The sequence below is a fragment of the Meriones unguiculatus genome, chromosome X (genome assembly GCF_030254825.1).
Source record: "Meriones unguiculatus strain TT.TT164.6M chromosome X, Bangor_MerUng_6.1, whole genome shotgun sequence".
Lineage (NCBI taxonomy): Eukaryota > Metazoa > Chordata > Mammalia > Rodentia > Muridae > Meriones > Meriones unguiculatus.
In genome coordinates, this window is record NC_083369.1 from 75,188,992 (window position 1) to 75,209,322 (window position 20,331).

A 20,331-nucleotide genomic window follows, 5' to 3' on the forward strand; every position below is an offset into this window, starting at 1 on the left:
ATGCATGGTCCTTGGCTGGAGTATCAGTCTCAGAAAAGACCCCTATGATCAGATTTCTTGGTTCTGTTGTTCTCCTAGTAGAGTCCCCTCCAGGTCTTTCTATCTCACCCTTCTTTCATAAAATTCTCTACATTCTGCCCAAAATTTGGCTATGAGTCTCACCATCTGCTTTGATACCCTGCTGAATAGAGTCTTTCAGAGGTCCTGTGTGGTAGGCTCCAGTACTGTTCCCTGTTTTACCTTTTAAAAAAGGACTTAGCAGGCTTATTTATTTATTTATTTATTTTATTTCTTCTTAGCAGGCTTATATTAGGTCTAACTTCTCTAAGCAGGTAAACATTTATCACTTTCTATCAGATGTATTAGAGATTACTTTAAACTATTAATAGATCTCATTTTTATTCCAACCCACATTGACAAATTGTGATATTGTGATAATGCCACATTACTTTAATGGTATTACTATGTGTGCTTATTGAGTGGTTGGAAATGTATACAAGAGCATAGTTTAGTTTAGAATTTTTAAGTGAATTTAGTTTGGAATTTTTAGGTGAAAGGTTGTTCCTTATTTTGTTTTTGGTTATTTTATCAGTAAATATATTAAGTTACTCTTTTAGGAACATGACACAAAACAAGGCTACATAATATTTTTTGGAAAAGATCATATTGTTTTAGGCAAGATACAGTTGTTTAACTATATCTTTTATGTTTGTAATTTATACAACTTATAGTGACAGGTATGGATTTCAAAGTTTTTTTATTTAATTACACTTTATTAAAAATTAATGCCACAAAACCTTCTTTCGGGAAACATATAACCATTGTGTCAAATTGCCTCACCATCTATTTCTATTAATATCATTGATAAGTTCCTATTAGTTATTTTTGTATATACCCCAGTTCAAGGATTTCATAGTATTTAACATATTAAACAAAGTTTAAAAAGATGTTATAATGAAATTATAATATAAAAAAATAACATAAAAATAAGAAACTTTAAATTACCAAAGGATAATAAAAGTAGTGAATCATATCTTTAGGATTCAGTTAAAACTTATTTGATATTTGTAGTTGTATTCATATATATTTTTATCTTGTTAATAAACTAGCATTGGCTGTATACAAGGAAATCTGAGTAATAATTATTGTCTACTAGTTAATTAAAACATGACATTCTGAGCCTGGGGAGATGACTTAATGGATAAAAATGCTTGCTGTGCAAGCATGAGGACCTAAGTTTCACTCCCCAGCACTCATGTATAAAGCCGGACATGGCTCTGACTGGCTATAACTTAAGCGTCAGAGGACAGAGATGGGTGGGTATAAAATTTACTACTTTGCCAGCGCAGCAGAAATAGTGAGTGACTTTCTGGTTCAGTGAGAGTTCCTGTCTCAAGGCAATAAGGAGGATAGTGATAAAGGAAGACACAGGATGTTCTCTTTTGGTCTCTGCACCGTCAGGTTCATGTATCACATGCACATCCATACCATACCACATACATGATAAAAATGGCTTCTTGTAGTAAAGTAAGAGTAGATTATGATTGCACAGTTTATCCTACCATTCCTAGATTTTATAGGTTTTGCTGATGGCTCTTTTTATACTAGCAAAGTTAAAACAGGACCACGAGGAAATGGTTGTGGATGTGGTTATGGTTTGTGTTTCAAAGGCAAAGCAACTCATTTTTTTTTTTTAGATGCCATTTCTTTACTTTTAGTATATTAGTAAGTTGGAGGTTTTTTTTTTTTTTTGAATGCCCAGTTTCTATAAAAGATTTTATAAGCATAAAGTCAAGTAAAATGTTCCATAAGAATATAATAGCTGAGTGGTGATGGTGCACACCTTTATTCCCAGCATTCTAGGGGCAGAGGCTGGCGAATCGCTAAGTCCAAGGCCAACCTGGGCTACAGAGCAAGTTCCAGGACACCACAGAGAAACCGTGACTTGAAAAACAAAAAACAAAAACAAAAAGGCTGTAACTAATAATGATTGATATACTTATTTCAGTGCCAATATACAATATTACAAGTGAAATTTAAAATTCGCTTAGACAAAGATTTAAAAAGGAAGGCAAGACAGTATTATCTTGTTCTGTAAATTTGAATGTTTTTTATTTTTGAGGTTATAATATAATATATAATTATATAATTTCCTCTTTCCCCATTTCTCCCTTCAAACCCGCCCATATACCCTCCTTGTTGTCTTTAAAAGTTTTGTGCTTTCTTTCTATTAACTGTTGCCTCTGCAGGGATATTATGTATATACCTATATATTGCTAAATATGACCTGCTCAATCTGTGTATTGGTTCTTTATATGTTTCCGGGACTGGCTTTTTTTTTTTTTTCTTTTTTCTGTTCAGGATTGATTGTTTTGGTTGTACTTATTTATCTACTTATTTTTAGCTTCTTTCTCTTTTTTTCTTGCCTGCACTCTTAGGCAAAAAAAAGAAATCCTTATATTAGTTTTCAGAGCACCAGAAACTTTCCAAGTTCCTGTTTAAACTTTACATTTTAGTGTTGGCCTTCGTTTGCTATCAGATTTTATTGTTTCAGCTTTCTGGGCTTTAGAAATCAAAACCCTTGCCTTTGCTTCTTACTAGAATATATGACATGGGCCTTATCTCAGTTCATGCCCTATTCACCTCAGGGAACTTAGGATCCCAACACTTTCTTTGTAGGAACAACTTGGTTTTTGCTCTGCTTGTTTCAGTTGCTTGTTACACTGCCTTATCTTACTTTCATATTTTCCATGTGGCAAAAGCACAAGAGAATAAAGGGCAAAATGAATCTACAAAGGTGATTCTTGTTAGGCAGTTCTTTGTAATTACCTTCCTATATGAAATGTTTCCTAAGCAACCAGCTGTATTCTGCTGACTCACTCTAGGCACTTTCCTTTTGTGTCATTGTCCTTTTTACCTCTTTAGAACTCTGTCCGGGATTTTGCAACCTGGCTAGCTACCTAAGACCCAACCATCTTTTTTTTCCCCTCAGGACTAAAATAGACAGCTTTTTATAAACAGAAAGAAAAAAAAAAAAACCCAGTTTTTGTTTCTTTGTTTTGGTGTTTGTTTTCTTTTCCTTTGACTTTTGCTTGTTTGCTTGTTTGTTGGTGGTGATGATAGTGGGTAGGTGGGTGGGTGGGTTAGTGATTGGTAGGTTGGTTGGTTAGTTGGTTTGCAATACTGAGATTTGAGTCCAGGACTTTTCCTGAGCTAGGAACTTACTCTACCACTAAGCTACACTCCCAGGTTTTGGCTAGTTGTTTTAATATGTTTTCGTACGAATAATAAGGAGTGAGTACTAGATGATGAAAAAAAGAAAATAAGGAATTTAGAATTAACAACGTTAAGGATGAGATTCCTCTTGGCTGTTGTTTCTGCACACACACAAAAAAAAATGGGGGGGATTTTTATAAGAGGTCGCTTTGGAGTTTCTTGTTTTTTAATTGGATATGAAACAGGTGGCAAATGTAGGATTAGTCTGCTGTTTCCTCTTTGTTTGCCAAAGACTTACAGATTGTTTGTTTTCAGATAACCTTCAGGTAAGGGGAAGAGAAATAACAACCCCTACACCAAAGTAACTGTGGCTAAATGGGCAAGAAACTTTATGATGTTTTATAAGCTCTGGCTTTTGAAACTGTAAACATTTAACGTTCTGTATAAAAAGTAGTTTTTAGCAATTACCATTCATTTTAAGTCCTGATAACTCAAGGCATGAACAATGAAGATCTGAGCTTAAAACTGGATAAGATGTTTCAACAATAATTATCTATAAGCAGGGGTGCCTAAGGTACACAGGCTACATGGACCTAAAATTGTAAACTTATTTAGAACATTATATGATTGTTTTGTGGCCAGTTTTTGTAACTTGACTGTGTGATTTTTTGAACTTGTTCTTTATACATGACAGTGCTGTGTAACAATGTCACACAAAATAAATGTATGTTTGTTCTCACAGTCTAATGGGACATAGGTTGGAAAATCGTCCTGTGAGCAAAAAGCAGTTCTACTTTCAGTATGGCTTAGGGAACTAAAAATTTTGGACAGTCTTGGAACTCTAAAGGATCCCCTCACTGAAGCTCTGAAGGAAAATTAGTTAAATTACTATTATGATCATATCAACAGCTGCTTTCAAAGTGAGAGTTTCCCAGTGTACTGGGAAAGGCAGCCTTTGGGGCTAATTATACCTATATGAGTTCTTTTTTATTTTTTCAGTTTATTCATTATATATCCTAATTGAAGCCCGCTCCCTCAACTCCCCCCAGGTCCACTCTCCCTCCCTCTTCTCCCCAAATCCCCTTCCCCTAGTCCACTGAAAAGGGGAGTTCTCTGCCATTGCCATTTGCCATAGCTTGTTAAGTCTCATCAGGACTGCCTGGATCCTCTTCCTCCATGGCCTGGCAAGACTGTATCATGAGGTGGGAATGAACAAAGAGCAGGCAACGTAGTTCATGATAGAGGCAGCTCCTACTCCCCTCACTCAGAGATCCCCATAGAGACTGAGCTGTCAATCGGCCACATCTGAGCAGGTGGTCCTTGGTTGGCACATCAGTCTCTGCAGGAAACCCTGGCCTCAGATGTTTTAGTTTTGTTGATCTCCTTGTAAGGCTCTTGTCCTCACAATATCCCTCTATCCCCACCCCACTCTTCTTCCGTAAAACTCTTTGTGCTCTGACCAAAGTTTGCCTGTGAATCTCAGCATCTGTTTTGATCCCCTGTTGAGGGTATTCTTTCAGAGGACCCTCTATAGTAGACTCCCATCCTGTTTCCTCTCTTCTACCCCTTCTGGTATCTATCCTGTTTGCCATTCTTAATAAGATTTAAGCATCTTCCCTAGGGTCCTCCTTAGTGTTTAGCTTCTTTAGGTCTGTAGATGGCTATATTCTACAGCTAATATCTACTTATAAGTGAGTTTATACAAAGGCTGTCTTTCCATTTTGGGGATACCTCACTCAGGATGATGTCTTCTAGTTTCCAACATTTGCCTGCAAATTTTATGATCTTCCTGTTTTCAATAGCTGAGTAGTATTCCACTGTGTAGGTGTACCACAATTTCTGTATCCATTCCTCCATTGAGGGACATCTAGGCTGTTTTCCAGATTCTGGCTATTACAAATAAAGCTGCTATGAACATAGTTGAGCAAGTGTCCTTATTGAATGGTGGGGCATCTTTTGGGTATATGCCCAGGAGTGGTATAGCTGGCCATTTAGGTAGTGCTATTCCCAATTTTCTGAGGAAGTGCCACATTTATTTCCAAATTGGTTGCACAAGTTTACACTCCCACGAGCAATGGAGGACGGTTCTCCTTTCTCCAAAACCTCTCCAAAATGCATCATCCTTTGAGTTTTTTTATCTTAGCCATTCTGATGTCTGTAAGGTGAAATCTCAGGGTCATTTTTGATTTGTGTTTCCCAAATGACTAAGGATGTTGAGCATTTCTTTAAGTGTTTCTCTGCCAATCAGTATTCCTCTGTTGAGAATTTTCTGCTTAGCTCTGTACCCTATTTTTTAATTGGATTGTTTGTGTTTTTTTGTGTATAATTTCTTTAGTTCTTTATATATTTGATATTAGCCCATTATCGGATATACGGTTGATTAAGACCCAGTCTGTAGGCTGTTGTTTTGTTCTGTTGACAGTGTTCTTTGCTTTAAAGAAGCTTTCATTTCATGAGGTCCCATTTATTAGTTGTAGTTTTTAGAGCCTGAGCTGTTGGTGTTCTGTTCCGGAAATTTGTCACCTGTGCCCATGAGTTTGAGGTCCTTCCCACTTTTCCTTCCAAAAGGTTTAGTGTGTCTAGTTTTGTGTTGAGATCTTTGCTCCACGTTGACTTTAACTTTGTTCAGGGTGATAGATATGGGTCTATTTGCATTTTTCTACATGTGGACATCTAGTTAGACCAGCAGTATCTGTTGAAGATGCTGTCTTTTTTTCCATTGTATAGTTTTGACTTCTTTGTCAAAAATTAAGTTTCCATGTTTGTGCTTTTATTTCTGGGTCTTCAGTTAGATTTCATTGATCTACCAGTCTGCTTCTATGCCAATACCATGCAGTTTTTATTACTGTTGCTCTATAGTACAACTTGAGATCATGGATGTAGATACCTCCAGAAGATAACTGTAGAGGATTGTTTTAGCGATTCTGGGGTTCTTATTCCGTATGAAGTTGAGAATTTTTCTTTCAAAGTATGTAAAGAATTGTGTTGGTAATTTGATGGGAATTGCATTGAATCTGCAGATTGCTTTTGGTTAGATGGCCATCTTCACTGTGTTAATCCTACCAAGCCATGAGTATGGGAGATCTTTCCATCTTCTGATATCTTCTTCAGTTTATTTTTTCGGAGACTTGAATTTTTTTTTTTTCATACAGGTCTTTCACTTGGTTTGTTAGAGTCACACCTAGGTACTTTATGCTTTTTGTGGCTTTTGTAAAAGGTGTTGTTTCCCTTATTTCTTTCTAAGCCCATTTTTCTTTTTTTGCTGGAGGGCTACTGATTTTTTTTTTTTTTTTAATTTTGCATCCAGCCACTTTACTGAAGGTTTTTATCAACTGTAGGAGTTCCTTGGTAGAATTTTTGGGGACACTCATGTATACTGTCATCTCATATGCAAATAGTGATACTTTGACTTTTTTCTTTCCGATTTGAATCCCGTTGATCTCCTTTAATTTTCTTATTGCCCCAGCAAGAACTTCAAGTACTATGTTGAAGAGATAAGGAGAAAGTGGGCAGCCTTGCTTTGTCCCTGATTTGGGTGGATGTGATTTCAGTTTCCCTCTGTCCAGTTTGATGTTGGCTGTAGGCTTGCTGTATATTACCTTTACTATGTTTAGGTATGTGCCTTGTATCTCTGATCTCTCCAAAACTTTAAACATGAATAGGTGTTAGATTTTATCAAATACTTTTTCAGCATTTAAAGAGATGATCGTGGGTTTTTTTTCTTTCATTTTGTTTATATGGTGTATTACCTTGATCGATTTCCATATATTGAACCACCCTGTATACATGTGATTAAGCTTACTTGGTCATGGTGGATGATATCTTTGATGTGTTCTTGGATTCAGTTTGCAAGTATTTTGTTGACTATTTTTCTGTCAATGTTCATAACGAAGATTGATGTACAATTCTCTTGGGTCTTTGTGAAGGTTAGGTATCAAGGTTACTGTAGCTTCATAGAATGAGTTCGGTAATGTTCATTCTGTTTCTATTTTGTGGAATAGTTTGAAGAGTATTGGTATTAGCTTTTCTTTGAATGTCTGATAGAATTCTGCACTGACACCATCTGGCCCTGGACTGTTTTTGGATATGAGACTTTTGATGACCTATTCTATTTCCTTTGTGATATAGGATTTTTTAATTTGTTTACCTGGTCTTGATTCAGCTTTGGTAAGTGGAATAGATCAAGAAAATTTACCTTTTATTAAGATTTTCAAATTTTGGGGCGTATATGCTTTTGAAGTAGGACTTAATCATTCTTTGGATTTCCTCAGTGTCTGTTGTTATATCCCCCTTTTCTTTTCTGATTTTGTTGATTTGGATAGTGTTTCTCTGCCTTTTAGTTACTTTGGCTAAGGGTTTATACATCTTGTTGATTTTCTGAAAGGACCAGCTCTTCATTGATTCTTGGAATTGTTTTATTTGTTTCTATTTTATTGATTTCAGCCCTGAGTTTGATTATTTCCAGCTGTCTACCTGTATCTGCTTTTTTTTTTTTTCTATTGGAGAGTTGAGTTCATTCATGTTGAAAGAGATAAATGACCAGTAACTGTTAGATCCTTTTATTTTGATGTTGATTGTGGTAGTGTTTGTGTGCTTGGACACTTTTGTTAGGATTGTGCAACAGCGGGTTCACAAATCAAGCCATGTGACTCATCCCAAGTGGGAGTTTTATTAAGGGAAGAAGAAGGAGTCACAGAGACCATTCTCTGGGCAGGGTAGGAGAGAGAGAGAGAGAGAGAGAGGAGGGGCTTCAAGTGCTCTTATAAGGTGACCCTGAACATGCACAGGTAGTTTCAGGTGGTCCGTAGGTGGTCCATAGGTGTCCTCACAGATGCGTGATACCAGTTTGTCAGGTCCCTTTGGGCTGGCCCTAGAGATGCCTGCTTATGGATTCCACTATTCCTCCCTTTTTGTTTTATTATAAAGTAAGGAGCTAGGAAGGGGTGATGGTGGGGAGGGCATAGGGGCAACCTTTGCTCTTCAAGCTACTTCCTGTTGATTAGGGGCATTGTCATTCTCAGGGTATAGCTGGTCCCCAGCATCAGGGTCAATGGAAGGTCATTGACATCTGGTTCTGTGGGCAAAGGTTGATAATCCTGTAAGAGTAACTGATTAATGGTTTGGTTAGAGAATTTTTGCATTTGTTGTTGGAAGAATGTAGAGAGGAAGTTAATTAAGCAAGATGCAAAGAGCAAAAGCAGAAAGAAAGCAGAAGAGTTGTAAGGAAGGGCAGAATCCATTTCCATATGGGGTTCTCAAAGGCCCAAGATCTAGTGGCCTCGTGGTGTTCCCTTTGCTTTTGTAGCTCTGTCTGGAGTTGTTGGATTTTGTCTTTTACTATCCTGGATTGGTTGACATAAAAACAGCATTCCTCCTGGAGGTAGATGCAAAGGACACCTTCTTTACCTGGAGGAGATCCAATCCACGTCAGTTTTGAAGTACTTTGCTGCCAGCCAGTTGATCTGTCCTTGGAGAGTTAGTATTGTCTGAGCCACTTGCTGGAGGGCCTAGATGTACTGGGAAGAAAGTTGATAATACAAAGTCAGTGGGCTTTCTCATCTCTCCCATGGTACACCTTAAAGGCCAATACTAAGACTTCTGCCTGTGGAGTCAGAGGTTCTCTCTCCAAGCATTTAACTTAGCCTTGGTATCAGGGTAACTCTGGAAGAAAAAATAGGTTATCAGAAGTTGCCTGCCCGGTGTATTTTCGGGGTCTAGATTAGTATGTTATAAGTGGGCCTTTGTAAGTCACTCTAGGAATTGAGACTGGTTTTCATTCTTGTCCTGAACGATCTCCTGGAGCTTTTCAAAACTAACTCCTTAAGGGCAGCCTTGAGGAGAACAGCCAGGAGCCAGGTCATGAACTGATCCCTGGCTAAAATGCCTTCCAGGGTATTGTAATCCCATTGTGGATCCTGGTCCGGCACCACCTCAGCCCCAACCATGTGTGCTCTGTTTGTTTGGTGAACCTCATCTGCATGCATTCTAGCCTATTCACAAACTCGCCTGCATTCCTCAGGTAATCGGTTATTGGTAAGAATCATATATATCATGGAAGGTAAGACCATAATATTGAGTGAGATACTGAAATTCTTTAACGAAACTAGAAGGATTAGAGGTATACGATCCTAGTCTCTTTTCTACTTGAGAAAGTTCAGTTAATGAGAAGGGAACATGCACCCTAACTAAGCCATCTACACTGGCCACCTCCCGCAAGGGAAGAATTGAGGCTGGTTTATGCTGAGTAGAAGAAGAAGGGGGCTTTGCTATAGAGTGAGGGTCGGTAGCTGGGGCCTAATAGCTGTTGGTGGGGTGAAATGGGGTGCCAAAGTAGGATGACTAGGACATCCTGTTGCTAGGGAACGGGTGAGGGTTCTGGAGAAGTAGAAGAAGCAGAGGAGAAAGTAGAGGAGGAAGGGGAAGATGCCAGAGGTTGGGAAGAAGCTGGGGGTTGAGAACGACCTGGTGGAGGTTCATCCACAGGGTCAAATGTAGAGAACTCTTGAGGTTGACACTTTATAGCTAGAAGTTGGGTAGGATAACAGGAAGAACAGAGAAGGTTTAGGGTGGAAAAGAGAGAAAGCTTGAACATAATATACCTCCTTCTATTTATCAGATCGCTGACAGTAATTAAAAAGATCCTGTAAAATATTGATATTTAATGTGCAGTTAATCAGCCAATTCAAACCATTATGTAAGGAATATATAGGCCAAGTTTTATTACAGAGGTATATGAGTTTAGAGGCCTATAACTCAGGGTCTATGCTTAGGGCTTTTAAATTCTCCAGAAGACATCCCAGTGTGCACACTGTAGGAATGGATGAATGCACAGTTCCATTGGGAGGATAGGAGTCAGTGACTTGTCCATGCATCCCAAAAGCAAGGTTTGTCCCAGTAGATATGTTCCTACCTGATCAAACAGCTCATCAGCTTTGGCCAGAGACCAGGGGCACAGCTGCCTGTTAGGAGACACAGTTTACCTAGCGCTAGGATTTTTGTAGGCACATGTGTGGGGAGAAACTGTGTACGTAGAGGGAAAAAAATTCTCTCCCAAAGGAAAGAGGAAGCCCTAAATGGAGGTTAGCAAAAAGTGTCAACCATAGGCAGTGAAGACTGTGGTTGGGGGTACCTCTGCCTCAGAGCGTAGTGGGGAGTTTCAGGATGTTAAATGTTCAATGGTCAATTTTCTCCTACCAAGAGAGACGTTTATGTCAACCAATGAGGGGAACTCACCAATCCAGCCAGTGTTGCATGCAGCACATTCTGGTTGCCAGAATGTGGGTCACAGGCAGATTTCGAATGAAATAGATTTCTAGCAGCTCCGGTGGGGTGCTAACATGTGGCCTGCCTGCTGGAGGCACCTATTCCAGGCCAAGTGCACCAATGTTAGGATTGTGTAACAAAGTTACACATTGGGCTCACAAAGCATACCACATGACTGGTTCCATGTGGGAGTTTTATTAAGGGAAGAAGGGAACACAGAGTCTATCTCTGTGCAGGACAGGAGAGAGAGAGAGGAAGGGCTTCAAGTTCTCTCATAAGGTGACCCAGAGCATGTGCAGATGGTTTCAGTTGGTTTGTAGGTGGTCCATAGGTGGCCTCACAGATGCCTTCACAGATACCTGATCTCCAGTTCGTCAGGTCCCTTGAGGCTGGCCGTAGAGATTCCTGTTTACAGATCCCAACAACTTTCAGTTTTGCTGTAGTGAGTTCATTCATTTCTCGTGTTTTTCTGGTTGTAGTTAGCTTTCTTGGGTTTTATTTTTCATTGTGTAAGCTTGGATTTATGTCTAAGTAATGTTTAAATTTGCTTTTGTCATTGAACATATTGTTTTCTCTTTGTGTGACAATTGAGAGTTTTGCTGGGTATAATAGCCTGGGCAGACATCTGTGTTTTCTTAGGATCTGTATGATATCTGTCCAGGCCCTTCTGGCTTTCATAGTCCCTGTTGAGAATTCAGATGTGATTCTGATGGGTTTGCCATTATAGGTTACTTGGCCTTTTTCCCTTGCAGCTTTTAATATTTTTTAGATGGTCTGTATATTTACTGTTTTGATTATTATGTTGCAGGAGGATTTTTCTTTTTTGGTCTACTCTATTAAGTGTTCTGTAGGCCTCTTGTATGCTGATAGGCCTCTCCTTTAAGTTCAGGAAATTTTCTTCTATGATTTTGTTAAAAACATTTTCTGGGCCTTGGAGACAGGAATCTTCTTTTTCCTCTATTCCTGTTATTCTTAGGTTTTGTCTTTTTATGTTGTCTTGGATTTCTTGGATGGTTTGTGTCAGGAATTTAACATTTTCTTTGACAGATACATTGATTTCTTCCATTATATTTTCAATATCTGAGATTCATTCTTTCTTGTAGTCCTTTGATTATGCTTGTCTGTTTAGTACCTGTTTTTTCCCCCTTAGTTCTTCGTCTCCCTGATTTCCTCAGTTTCTGTTTTCTGTAATGTTTCCATTTCTATTTTTAGATCTTGTACCCTTTTTTTGATTTCCTTCACCTGTTTGTTTTTATTTTCCTGTTTTTCCTTCCATTCCTTCACCTGTTTGTTTGAACTTTCCTTTATTCATTTTATTTCTTTCCATGATTCAATTATTTCTCTGTAAAGAATCTTCCTGTATGTATTCACAGATTTTATTAATTTCCTCCATTATCCTCTTTGTAAGCATAGATGTAAGGTCACCTTCTTGAATTTCACTTATGTTAGGGTGTCCAGGGCTACTTGCCCCTGGATAACTGAGTTCCATAGATGCTGTATTGCTTTGGCTTTTGTTGATTGTGCTTTTACGCTGGCATCTACCATCTGGCTGTCTCAGGTGATACCTGTTAGTTTCTGGTGCCTGCTGGAGTTCTGGTGTGGGGAGAATCCCCCTGGCAGGAAGATAGTTGTTCCTGAAGGAGCTCTCTTCAACTTTTTGAGTATGATCACCAAATGGCTGGTTCTCTCCTCAGGTGTATGCTCCTATGTGGTAACTGGGCTTGTTTGGGAGTCCAGTTGCTCCAGAAGTCCTGGAGACAGCTGCCAGGGTTTCTTACTTTGAATTTAGTGAGCTGCTGCTGCTCAGACACTGTGTTTGCTTGGTGTAGCCCCTTTGAAGAACCAGAGAGCCCCGCAGTTTGGATGGTTTAGCTACGGAGACAGATTGAGCTTTGGAGCAGCATCTATGGCTGATCCCTTGGGTTCCAGGCTTCTGTAGGTCTGAGGTTGGAGCTCTGTGCCACAGTACCCAAGAGGTAACCAATGACTGGTGATCCTAGCACACAGGAGTGTGGCTTGGTTTTTGAACCCCCAAGCCTAGGTGAACCCAGTAACTTTTCCTGGGATTAGCAGGGTGCCCTGAGGTCAGACCTGATATTTAAACCCTTGACAGGAAGACCAAGTCTATGGTGTTTTGGGGCTCTACAGTTAAGTCTGGGGTGGTGATCAGAGCATGCAGGCACAGGCGTGTTGCTTCTAGCAGAAGACTGTGTACCTGCAGGAACACAGGAACTTTTCCAGGGGGTTGGCTGGATGACCTGAAGTCAGTCCTGAATGCTTCCTTCACTGTGGGATTTCCTCTTGACTGGGAAGCCTAATCTCTGGTGTTTGGGGGCCTATACATCTGTCTGGGAAGGTGAGTTGCATTCACAGATGTATGGTTCTGGGCTGGTGACTGAGAGTCTCCTGGATCCCGGGAACTTTTTGGGAATGTTGGCTGGCAGACCAGAGCTCAGTCAGACCCAATTGCATCCTTTACTGTAGTGTTTCCTTCACTGTGGGGTTCCCTCTAAATTGTAAATCCAGTCTCTGGTGTTGTACAGCTCACAGTTCAGTCTGGGATTGTGATTAGAGCACACAGTTGTTTGGCCCTGGGCTGGATATAGAGCGCCTGTAGGGAACTAGGGAACGCCTCCAGGATTTAGCTGGGTGACCTAAAATTGGACCTGATTGTTTCCCACACTGTGGTTTCATCTCAGCTGGGGAACATAATCACTGTTGTTTTGGGGGCCCAGAGTTCGGTCTGTTGGTTGCTGTGCAGTCACTGCTGACCTGTACATAAAACACAGTGTCCTCTTGGTACCACCATCTTGGATTTCCCCCACCAAAGTTTTAACAACTTTATACTTAAAATATGCTTTGAGAAGAGGGAGATAGAATGACCTGGAGGGGACAGGAACTCTACAAGTAGAACAACAGAACTAAAAAAGCTGGGCCCCAGGGGTCCTGCAGAATCTGATACTCCAACCAAGGACCTTGCATGGAGAGGACCTAAAACCCCTGTTCAGAGGAAGCCCATAGGCTGCTCAGTTTCCAAGTGTATACCCTAGTAAGGGGATCAGGGACTGTGTCTGACATGAACTCAGTGGCTAGCTCTTTGATTACCTTACCCTGGGTGTGCAGCCTTGCCAGGCCATAGAGGAAGATGATGCAGCCAGCCTTGATGAGACCTGATAGGCTAGGGTCAGATAGAAGGGGAGGATGTCCTTCCCTATCAGGGGACCAGGGAAAGGGTATAGGGTGGATGGGCCTTGGAGGAGACGAGGAAGGGGGCTGCAGCAATGATACAAAGTAAATAAATTATAATGAATAAATAAATTAATTTAATTAAAAAAATAAAATATGCTACGAATATGAGTGGTTTTGGGTTACCATGTTTTTGTTTAATAATATCACCTATTAGTTAACATTTCATTTTAATCACCAACTCAGTGTAATATGACTTTCTTTACTGTTTTGAAATGAGTTGTAGCTTTATAGACTGTAGAGTACCCTTTTGGGTTCAGAAATTAGTTTTTGACTCCTCACTACTTATAGCTGCCAGAGTACCATGGAAAAACCTGGAACAGTGCAGTTTGCTAAAGAAAGTACCATGTACAATGTATGTCTTCATACATTCTGACTAAATCCTCATATCAGTCCAAAGTAGTAATTTTTAACCACCTTTTGAAGAGAACAGAACAGCGTACCTTGAAGAAACTGAATCATTAAATGAAATTATCATATAGCACAGTGTTCAAGCAAATTTAGCCTGCTTAAAAGACTATTTTACTTGAATTATTTATTAAGCCACCGGAGTTTGTTTTAAGTCCTTTTCTCAGGTAGCTTGTACTTGAATTTCTTAATTCAGAACTTTATTAATCACCAAAGATAATCAAGCCATCTGCACCTTCTCCATAGCATGAGGACATTTCATATTTAGCTTTGTGTGACTGGCTCATTCTTAAGTCTGTAAATACGAAACTTTAAAATCTAAAGATATATGATTATCAAATATAAAGATATAAGAAAAGTGCTAACATATTTTGTACTAGGGGTTGAGATTGTGACTTAGTTGGTAGTGTGTGTGTGTGTGTGTGTGTGTGTGTGTGTGTGTAACTTTGAGGAACTAAGTTTAGATCTACAGCACCCAAATAACACAACGGGTACAATTATCATAATCTTTAATCCTGACGCTGAGAGGAAACTGGGTGGGAAAGTGTCGTTGAGCTTAACTGGCTAAATAGTCTCGCTTCAGAAGTAAGCCTCTGTTTCAGTGAAACACCTTGTTTCAAAAATGAGGTGGAGGGTGATTCAGGAAGACCACTAGCACTGATCTCTGTCCTTCACATGTACATATACACATGTACATCAATATACCATGAATACATACAAATATATCTACACAGGTTATTTTTACATTGGCAATAATTCAAGTTTTGTGAAATTGGCGAAATATAATGGGTGACATTCAAAAAAATTTGGTGATTAGCATGAATAAATATGAAACACACACATACACACAAAAGACTACTTTACTACATCCCTTGCGTCTTAAGAGGAAGTATTTGCTGTGTATGATCTGGAGTATCTTCATGAATGTCAACAACTGGTCAATAACTTAGATCCTGTGAGTCAACAGCCAGAAACCCATTGTATGCAAGAGATAAGTATAGCTTCCTTTCTAGTGGATGCAGGCAGTTAAGGAACCTGGCTAAATTCCTATAGGCATAAGGATTCTGGGGTAAACATAATTTCCTCCCTTCTCTACTTCATATGGGGTTCATTTATTTTGTTTTTGTTTTCAAACCACTTAAATCTTCTTGCTTTTGGAACTGTATTTGAAGGTCTGTACCTCTACATTTTCATTCAGAATCTGTGGCACATGGAAATTTGAGCTTTTGAAGGTCTTTTTTATTTTGATTGTACTTATTTGTTAGAAACACCATTTATATATAGTCTTTTCCCCCCCTTTGGAGTTAGACTAGCCCCAGTCCTAACCAGCTTTCTACATATAGGATTTTATTATACAGAAATATAGATTTGATAGAGAACCAAATGACTGTCAATTTGCCAGGAATATAATTCTGGAATTCAGGAGACCGAGGCAGGAAAATCTTGAGTCCCTCCTTAACAAAACAAAACCTGTTTTCATTTCTGGAAATTGTCCTCTGTTAAGACAAATTTATGTGGAACATACACTGTTAGTTAAACAAGCACTGCTTATCACAGTTAATTTTGTGTTTTTTAAATCAACCCTAGGAAAACAAACAATTGTCTAATTATTCTCCTTATCTTTAGTCTTGGCACATAGTGGTGTTCTATAACTGTTCGTCCAGTGAAGGGATTGGATGTTCTTTGAAAGTAATTTTGTTTCTCATTAAATTTTAATTAGACGTTGAAGATTACTATAACAACATCATACAAATTTGGCATATAAAGAAAAAGGTTAGTTTTGTTTCTGCCTTATATATGACTTTGAGAAAAAAAAATCAGCCTTTTTTTAATTTACTTTTTTCTTTATTAGCTCTTTGAGAATTTCATATAATATTTTTTTATGATACTTAGTCTGGTCCCCCAACTCCTCTCAGATCTACCACATTCCTACATACTTAATTTTGTATGCTCATTTAAAAAATCCCATTAAGTCCAGTTTGCTGCTTATGTATTCTTAGATGTATGGCCTTCCAACAATTGTTGAATTTCAGGCTACATCCTTAAAATTGACTTTCCTTCCTGCATGTAAAAATTGTCAATAGGTCCACAGATGTCTGAGGTGGTCATAACCACTGTTCACATGGACAGCTTCTTTGCTGTGAAAACAAAACAAAACAAAACAAAACACTGTTTCTACAACCTCTGCCTCTTACAGTCTTTCTGTCTCTGCTTTTACAATGATCCTGAGCCTTGGGAGGAAAAGCTGTGATATAGATATGCCATTCAGGGCTGATAATTCATCAGTTGCTATCCTCCACACATTAGCCACTAGGGGCTTCTGTGTTGATCACTGTCTACTGTACACAGAAAACTCCATTGAGAGGTTGAGAGACATACGAATCTGTGGGTATAACTGTAATCACTTAGTTTTTCCTGTCTGCACAGAAACACTGTGTGATTAAACGGTTTTGGTTAAAGCTTCCTTTCAACCCAAAGGAGTATCATCTATGATCATCGCTTTTTTTATTTTTCAAAATCCAGGAATGGCATAGTAATTATTTACTGTTGCTGTGTAGCACTGAGGTATAATCAGCAGCCATAAATCTGTTCTTTTGATTCTGCTTTGAAGCAAATATTAAACTGTATTTACTTGGAAAAAACAAAAAAGTTAGGAACAAATCAGTGAAAACAATTGGTGAGAAATTACTTACAAAATTACTTTATCTAGAGTAGTCTATGTTTAAGGGTAGAATATTTTTATTAATGTATTAGTTTTTCTTTTATTAAAATAGATTATTTTCTTAACTAATACATTCTGATTACAGTTTCCCCTCTGTCTACTCCTCCCAGTTCTTCCACACTTACCCTCCCATCTACTCCATTTCTCATTAGAAAACAACAAGCTTCTAAGGGATAAAATTAAAATATAACAGAATAAAATATAAGATAAAACAAAACAATCACATCAAAGTTGGTCATGAGAAGCCAGCAGAAGGAAAGGAGCCCAAGAGAAAGTGCAAGAATCAGAGACCCACTGATTTGCAAACTCAGGAATATTATAAACACTAAACTGGAAGCCTTAATATAAGTGCCAAGGACCTAGAGCAGACCAGTGCAGACCCTATGTGTGCTGCTTTAGTCCTTGTGAGTTCATACGAGCTTTGCTCATGTTGATTTATAAGGCCTTCTTCTCCTGGTGTCTTCCATTCCCTCTTGCTCTTACAACTTTTTTGGTGTATATTTTATGGGGTTCTCTGAGCCCTGAGAGGAAGAATTTGATGGACATATCCTATTTAGGGCTGAGTGTTCCAAGGTCTCTCACTCTCTGTGTAATGTCTACAGTATCTCCTATATATGTTTCTATCTGCTTCAGGAGAAAGCTTCTCTGATGATGGCTGAACAAGGCACTGATCTATATAAGTATAGCAGAATATCATTAAGAGCCATTTTTTCACTACTTGTTTTCCACTATTACACCAGTAGTATTTGGTTTTACCTTAAGTAATGGTAGAGTTTTACTCTAGTAGAAAAGCTGAGGTCAAAACAAAAATAATTCTCTCTCCAAAATCAATACATATAATGCATATGAAAAATTTCAGCCATCATCGAAATCAAAGAAGTGCAACATAAGACAAAAATAATATGTACATTTGATTATCAAGTTGGCAAAGAGTGTAAAAGGCTCTCGTTTTTGGCAAAGGTATAAAACAGACATTCTTAAAGCAATGAGAGCATAAATGAATGTGGTTGTTCTGGATAGCAACCTGAAAGCTTCCCCCAAATTTGAAGTTTTTATACTTTTGACCCACCATTTCATATTTAGAAAAATCGTTTTGTGTAAGTTTATTGTGGAATTCCAGAGTTTCTTAGGTGCACAGCTCCATATACTATATGCTATATATATATGAAGATAAATGGTAGGCTTATAAATAATTGCTTTAGCTTTCTTTCCTGCTTATTGTTTTCTGTTTTCCACATTTTGTTATATAAAAACAAGACTTTCCAGTAACAAAATACCTTACTTTGGGTTTTATTGCTGTGAAGAGACACCATCACCAAGGCAACACTTTTTTTTTTAAATTATTATTTGTTATACTTTAGTCACTTTGTATTCTGGCTACAGCCCCCTTCCTCATCTCCTTTCCTAGGCCCTTTCCCTAGTCCATCCATAGGGGAGGTCCTCCCTTGACTCTAGCCCAAGGCAGTTCTTATAAAGGAAAACTTTTCATTGGGGCTGGCTTATAGTTTCAGAGGTTCACCCATTATCATCATGGGGGGAAACATGGCAAGTCCAGTCAGACATGGTGCTAGAAAAGGAGCTAAGAGTTCCACATCTTGATCCAAAGGTAGCAGAAAGAGATTGTGTGTCACTGGGCATAGCTTGAACATAGAAGACCTCAAAACCCAACCCCAAAGCGACACACTTCCTCCAGTAAGGCCACACCTACTCCAACAAGGTCACATTTCCTAATAGTGCCACTCTCCATGAGCCAGGCATTCAAACACATGAGTCTATGGGGGCCAAACCTATTCAAACCACCACACAAAATATATCCCTGTCTTAAACATGCAAGCTTGTGTCTTTATTAGTATGTAGAAGTCTTTAATATTTCTTCTTTTCAATACCTTCTTTTGTTTCTGAACAGGTCTCCAGGAAAAGTTGGATTTTCATCATTCAAGGTGAGTTGTGTTTTCTTGAAGATTTAGGTATTTGTCACCTTCTTGCTACTTTTTTTGTAAACATATTTTTTTTCTTCAACAATAGTGTCATGATATTCTGATTTACCAAGGAACTAGACATCCCATAAATACCTAGGTGATTATTGAGCTATAATATATATATATATATATAATTTTTATATTTTCATTATTTTTTATTTGATTTATAATTTTTACAATAAAAGAACACTGTAAAAGACCAAGCATATAACTTAATGATAGAGTTCTTGTTTACTATATACAAAGCCTTAGGTTCAGACCCTAGTGTTTTAAAAAAGAAAATATATATATATATATATATATAAAATTATCAAAACACTTGTATACTTCTTATGGGTATATATTTTGACACTCTTAGTACAAATCAAAATTAATCCTAGCTTTATATGTATTGAGAGATGTTTTTGCTTGTTTTGTGATGCTGGGGAACAAACCTGGAGCTTAGTACATGCTAGGTAAGTGCTCCATCACTGAGCTGCATTCAGTTCCCTAAGAGCCATTTTAAGTACAAGAATATAATTAAGAAAATTTACTTCCATTAAATAAATTATATATAAGTATATATGTGCATTGTATGCTTTTTGTGTGTATAATCTTGAACATGCTCTATATTTCATATACTTTGCACACTTTATCATATATTTATATAGAATATTCTACAGAAGTAGAAATTAATGAATGAATTAATTATACACAAAACTGAAACGAGTTTCAAACATCAGAGTGTTTGATTGGAGGTACAAGGCACAGAAGAATACATACACTATGATTCCATTATGTTACGTTCAAAAGCATACAAAAAAATAATGTATTGTTTAGAAATATAATCATGGGATTTACCTGAGTCTCTTGGTTCAATTTCCTTAGTACCACATAAAATTGATCATAATAGCTCATGCCTAGAAATATGGAGGCAGGAGAATCAAAAATTCAAACTCATTTTTGTTTACATTGTGGGTTTGAGGCCATCTTGGTCTATATGAGACATTGTCTCTATCAAACAAAAAAGAATGAAAAAGAAACATAAACATGGTCAAACTGGAAAGAAAACAAATTTAGGCTGTCATTTCTCAGAGATATTATAAAGGAAAATGAGAATAATGTATGAGAGACTTGAAAGCTCTTTTTCTTAAACTGGATGCTTAAAGGATCTATCATAATTCTTCCTTGTATTTTATACTTAATATTTTCATAAAACATGTTTTTTCTTTAATTTATTTACTTATTTAATCTCTTTACAGCCTGATCCCATCACCCTGCCTCCTCTCCTCCCAGTCCTACCCTCACACCCCCCTCCTCATATTCCCCCTTCTCCTTTTCAGAGAAGGTGAGGCCCCCAAAGGACACCAACCCACCTTAGCACCACAAGTCTCTGAACTAAGTACATCCTCTCCCACTGAACCCAGACAGGGAAGGCCATCTAGGGGAAAGGGATCCAAAGACAGGCATCAGGGTCAGAGACAGCCCACACTCCCATTATTAGAGGGCCTATATGTT

At 38.2% G+C, this 20,331-nt stretch overlaps 1 protein-coding gene across 3 annotated transcripts in view; it reads left to right on the forward strand.

Annotated features, from left to right (window-relative positions):
* Positions 1-20,331, forward strand: part of Wdr44 (WD repeat domain 44) — a 115,941-nt gene that overhangs the window by 12,216 nt on the left and 83,394 nt on the right. For all 3 annotated transcript variants that reach the window (XM_060375566.1, XM_060375564.1, XM_060375565.1), the window contains one exon: positions 18,762-18,795. In XM_060375566.1, the coding sequence (XP_060231549.1) occupies positions 18,762-18,795 (34 nt within the window). The remainder of the gene's footprint in view (positions 1-18,761; positions 18,796-20,331) is intronic.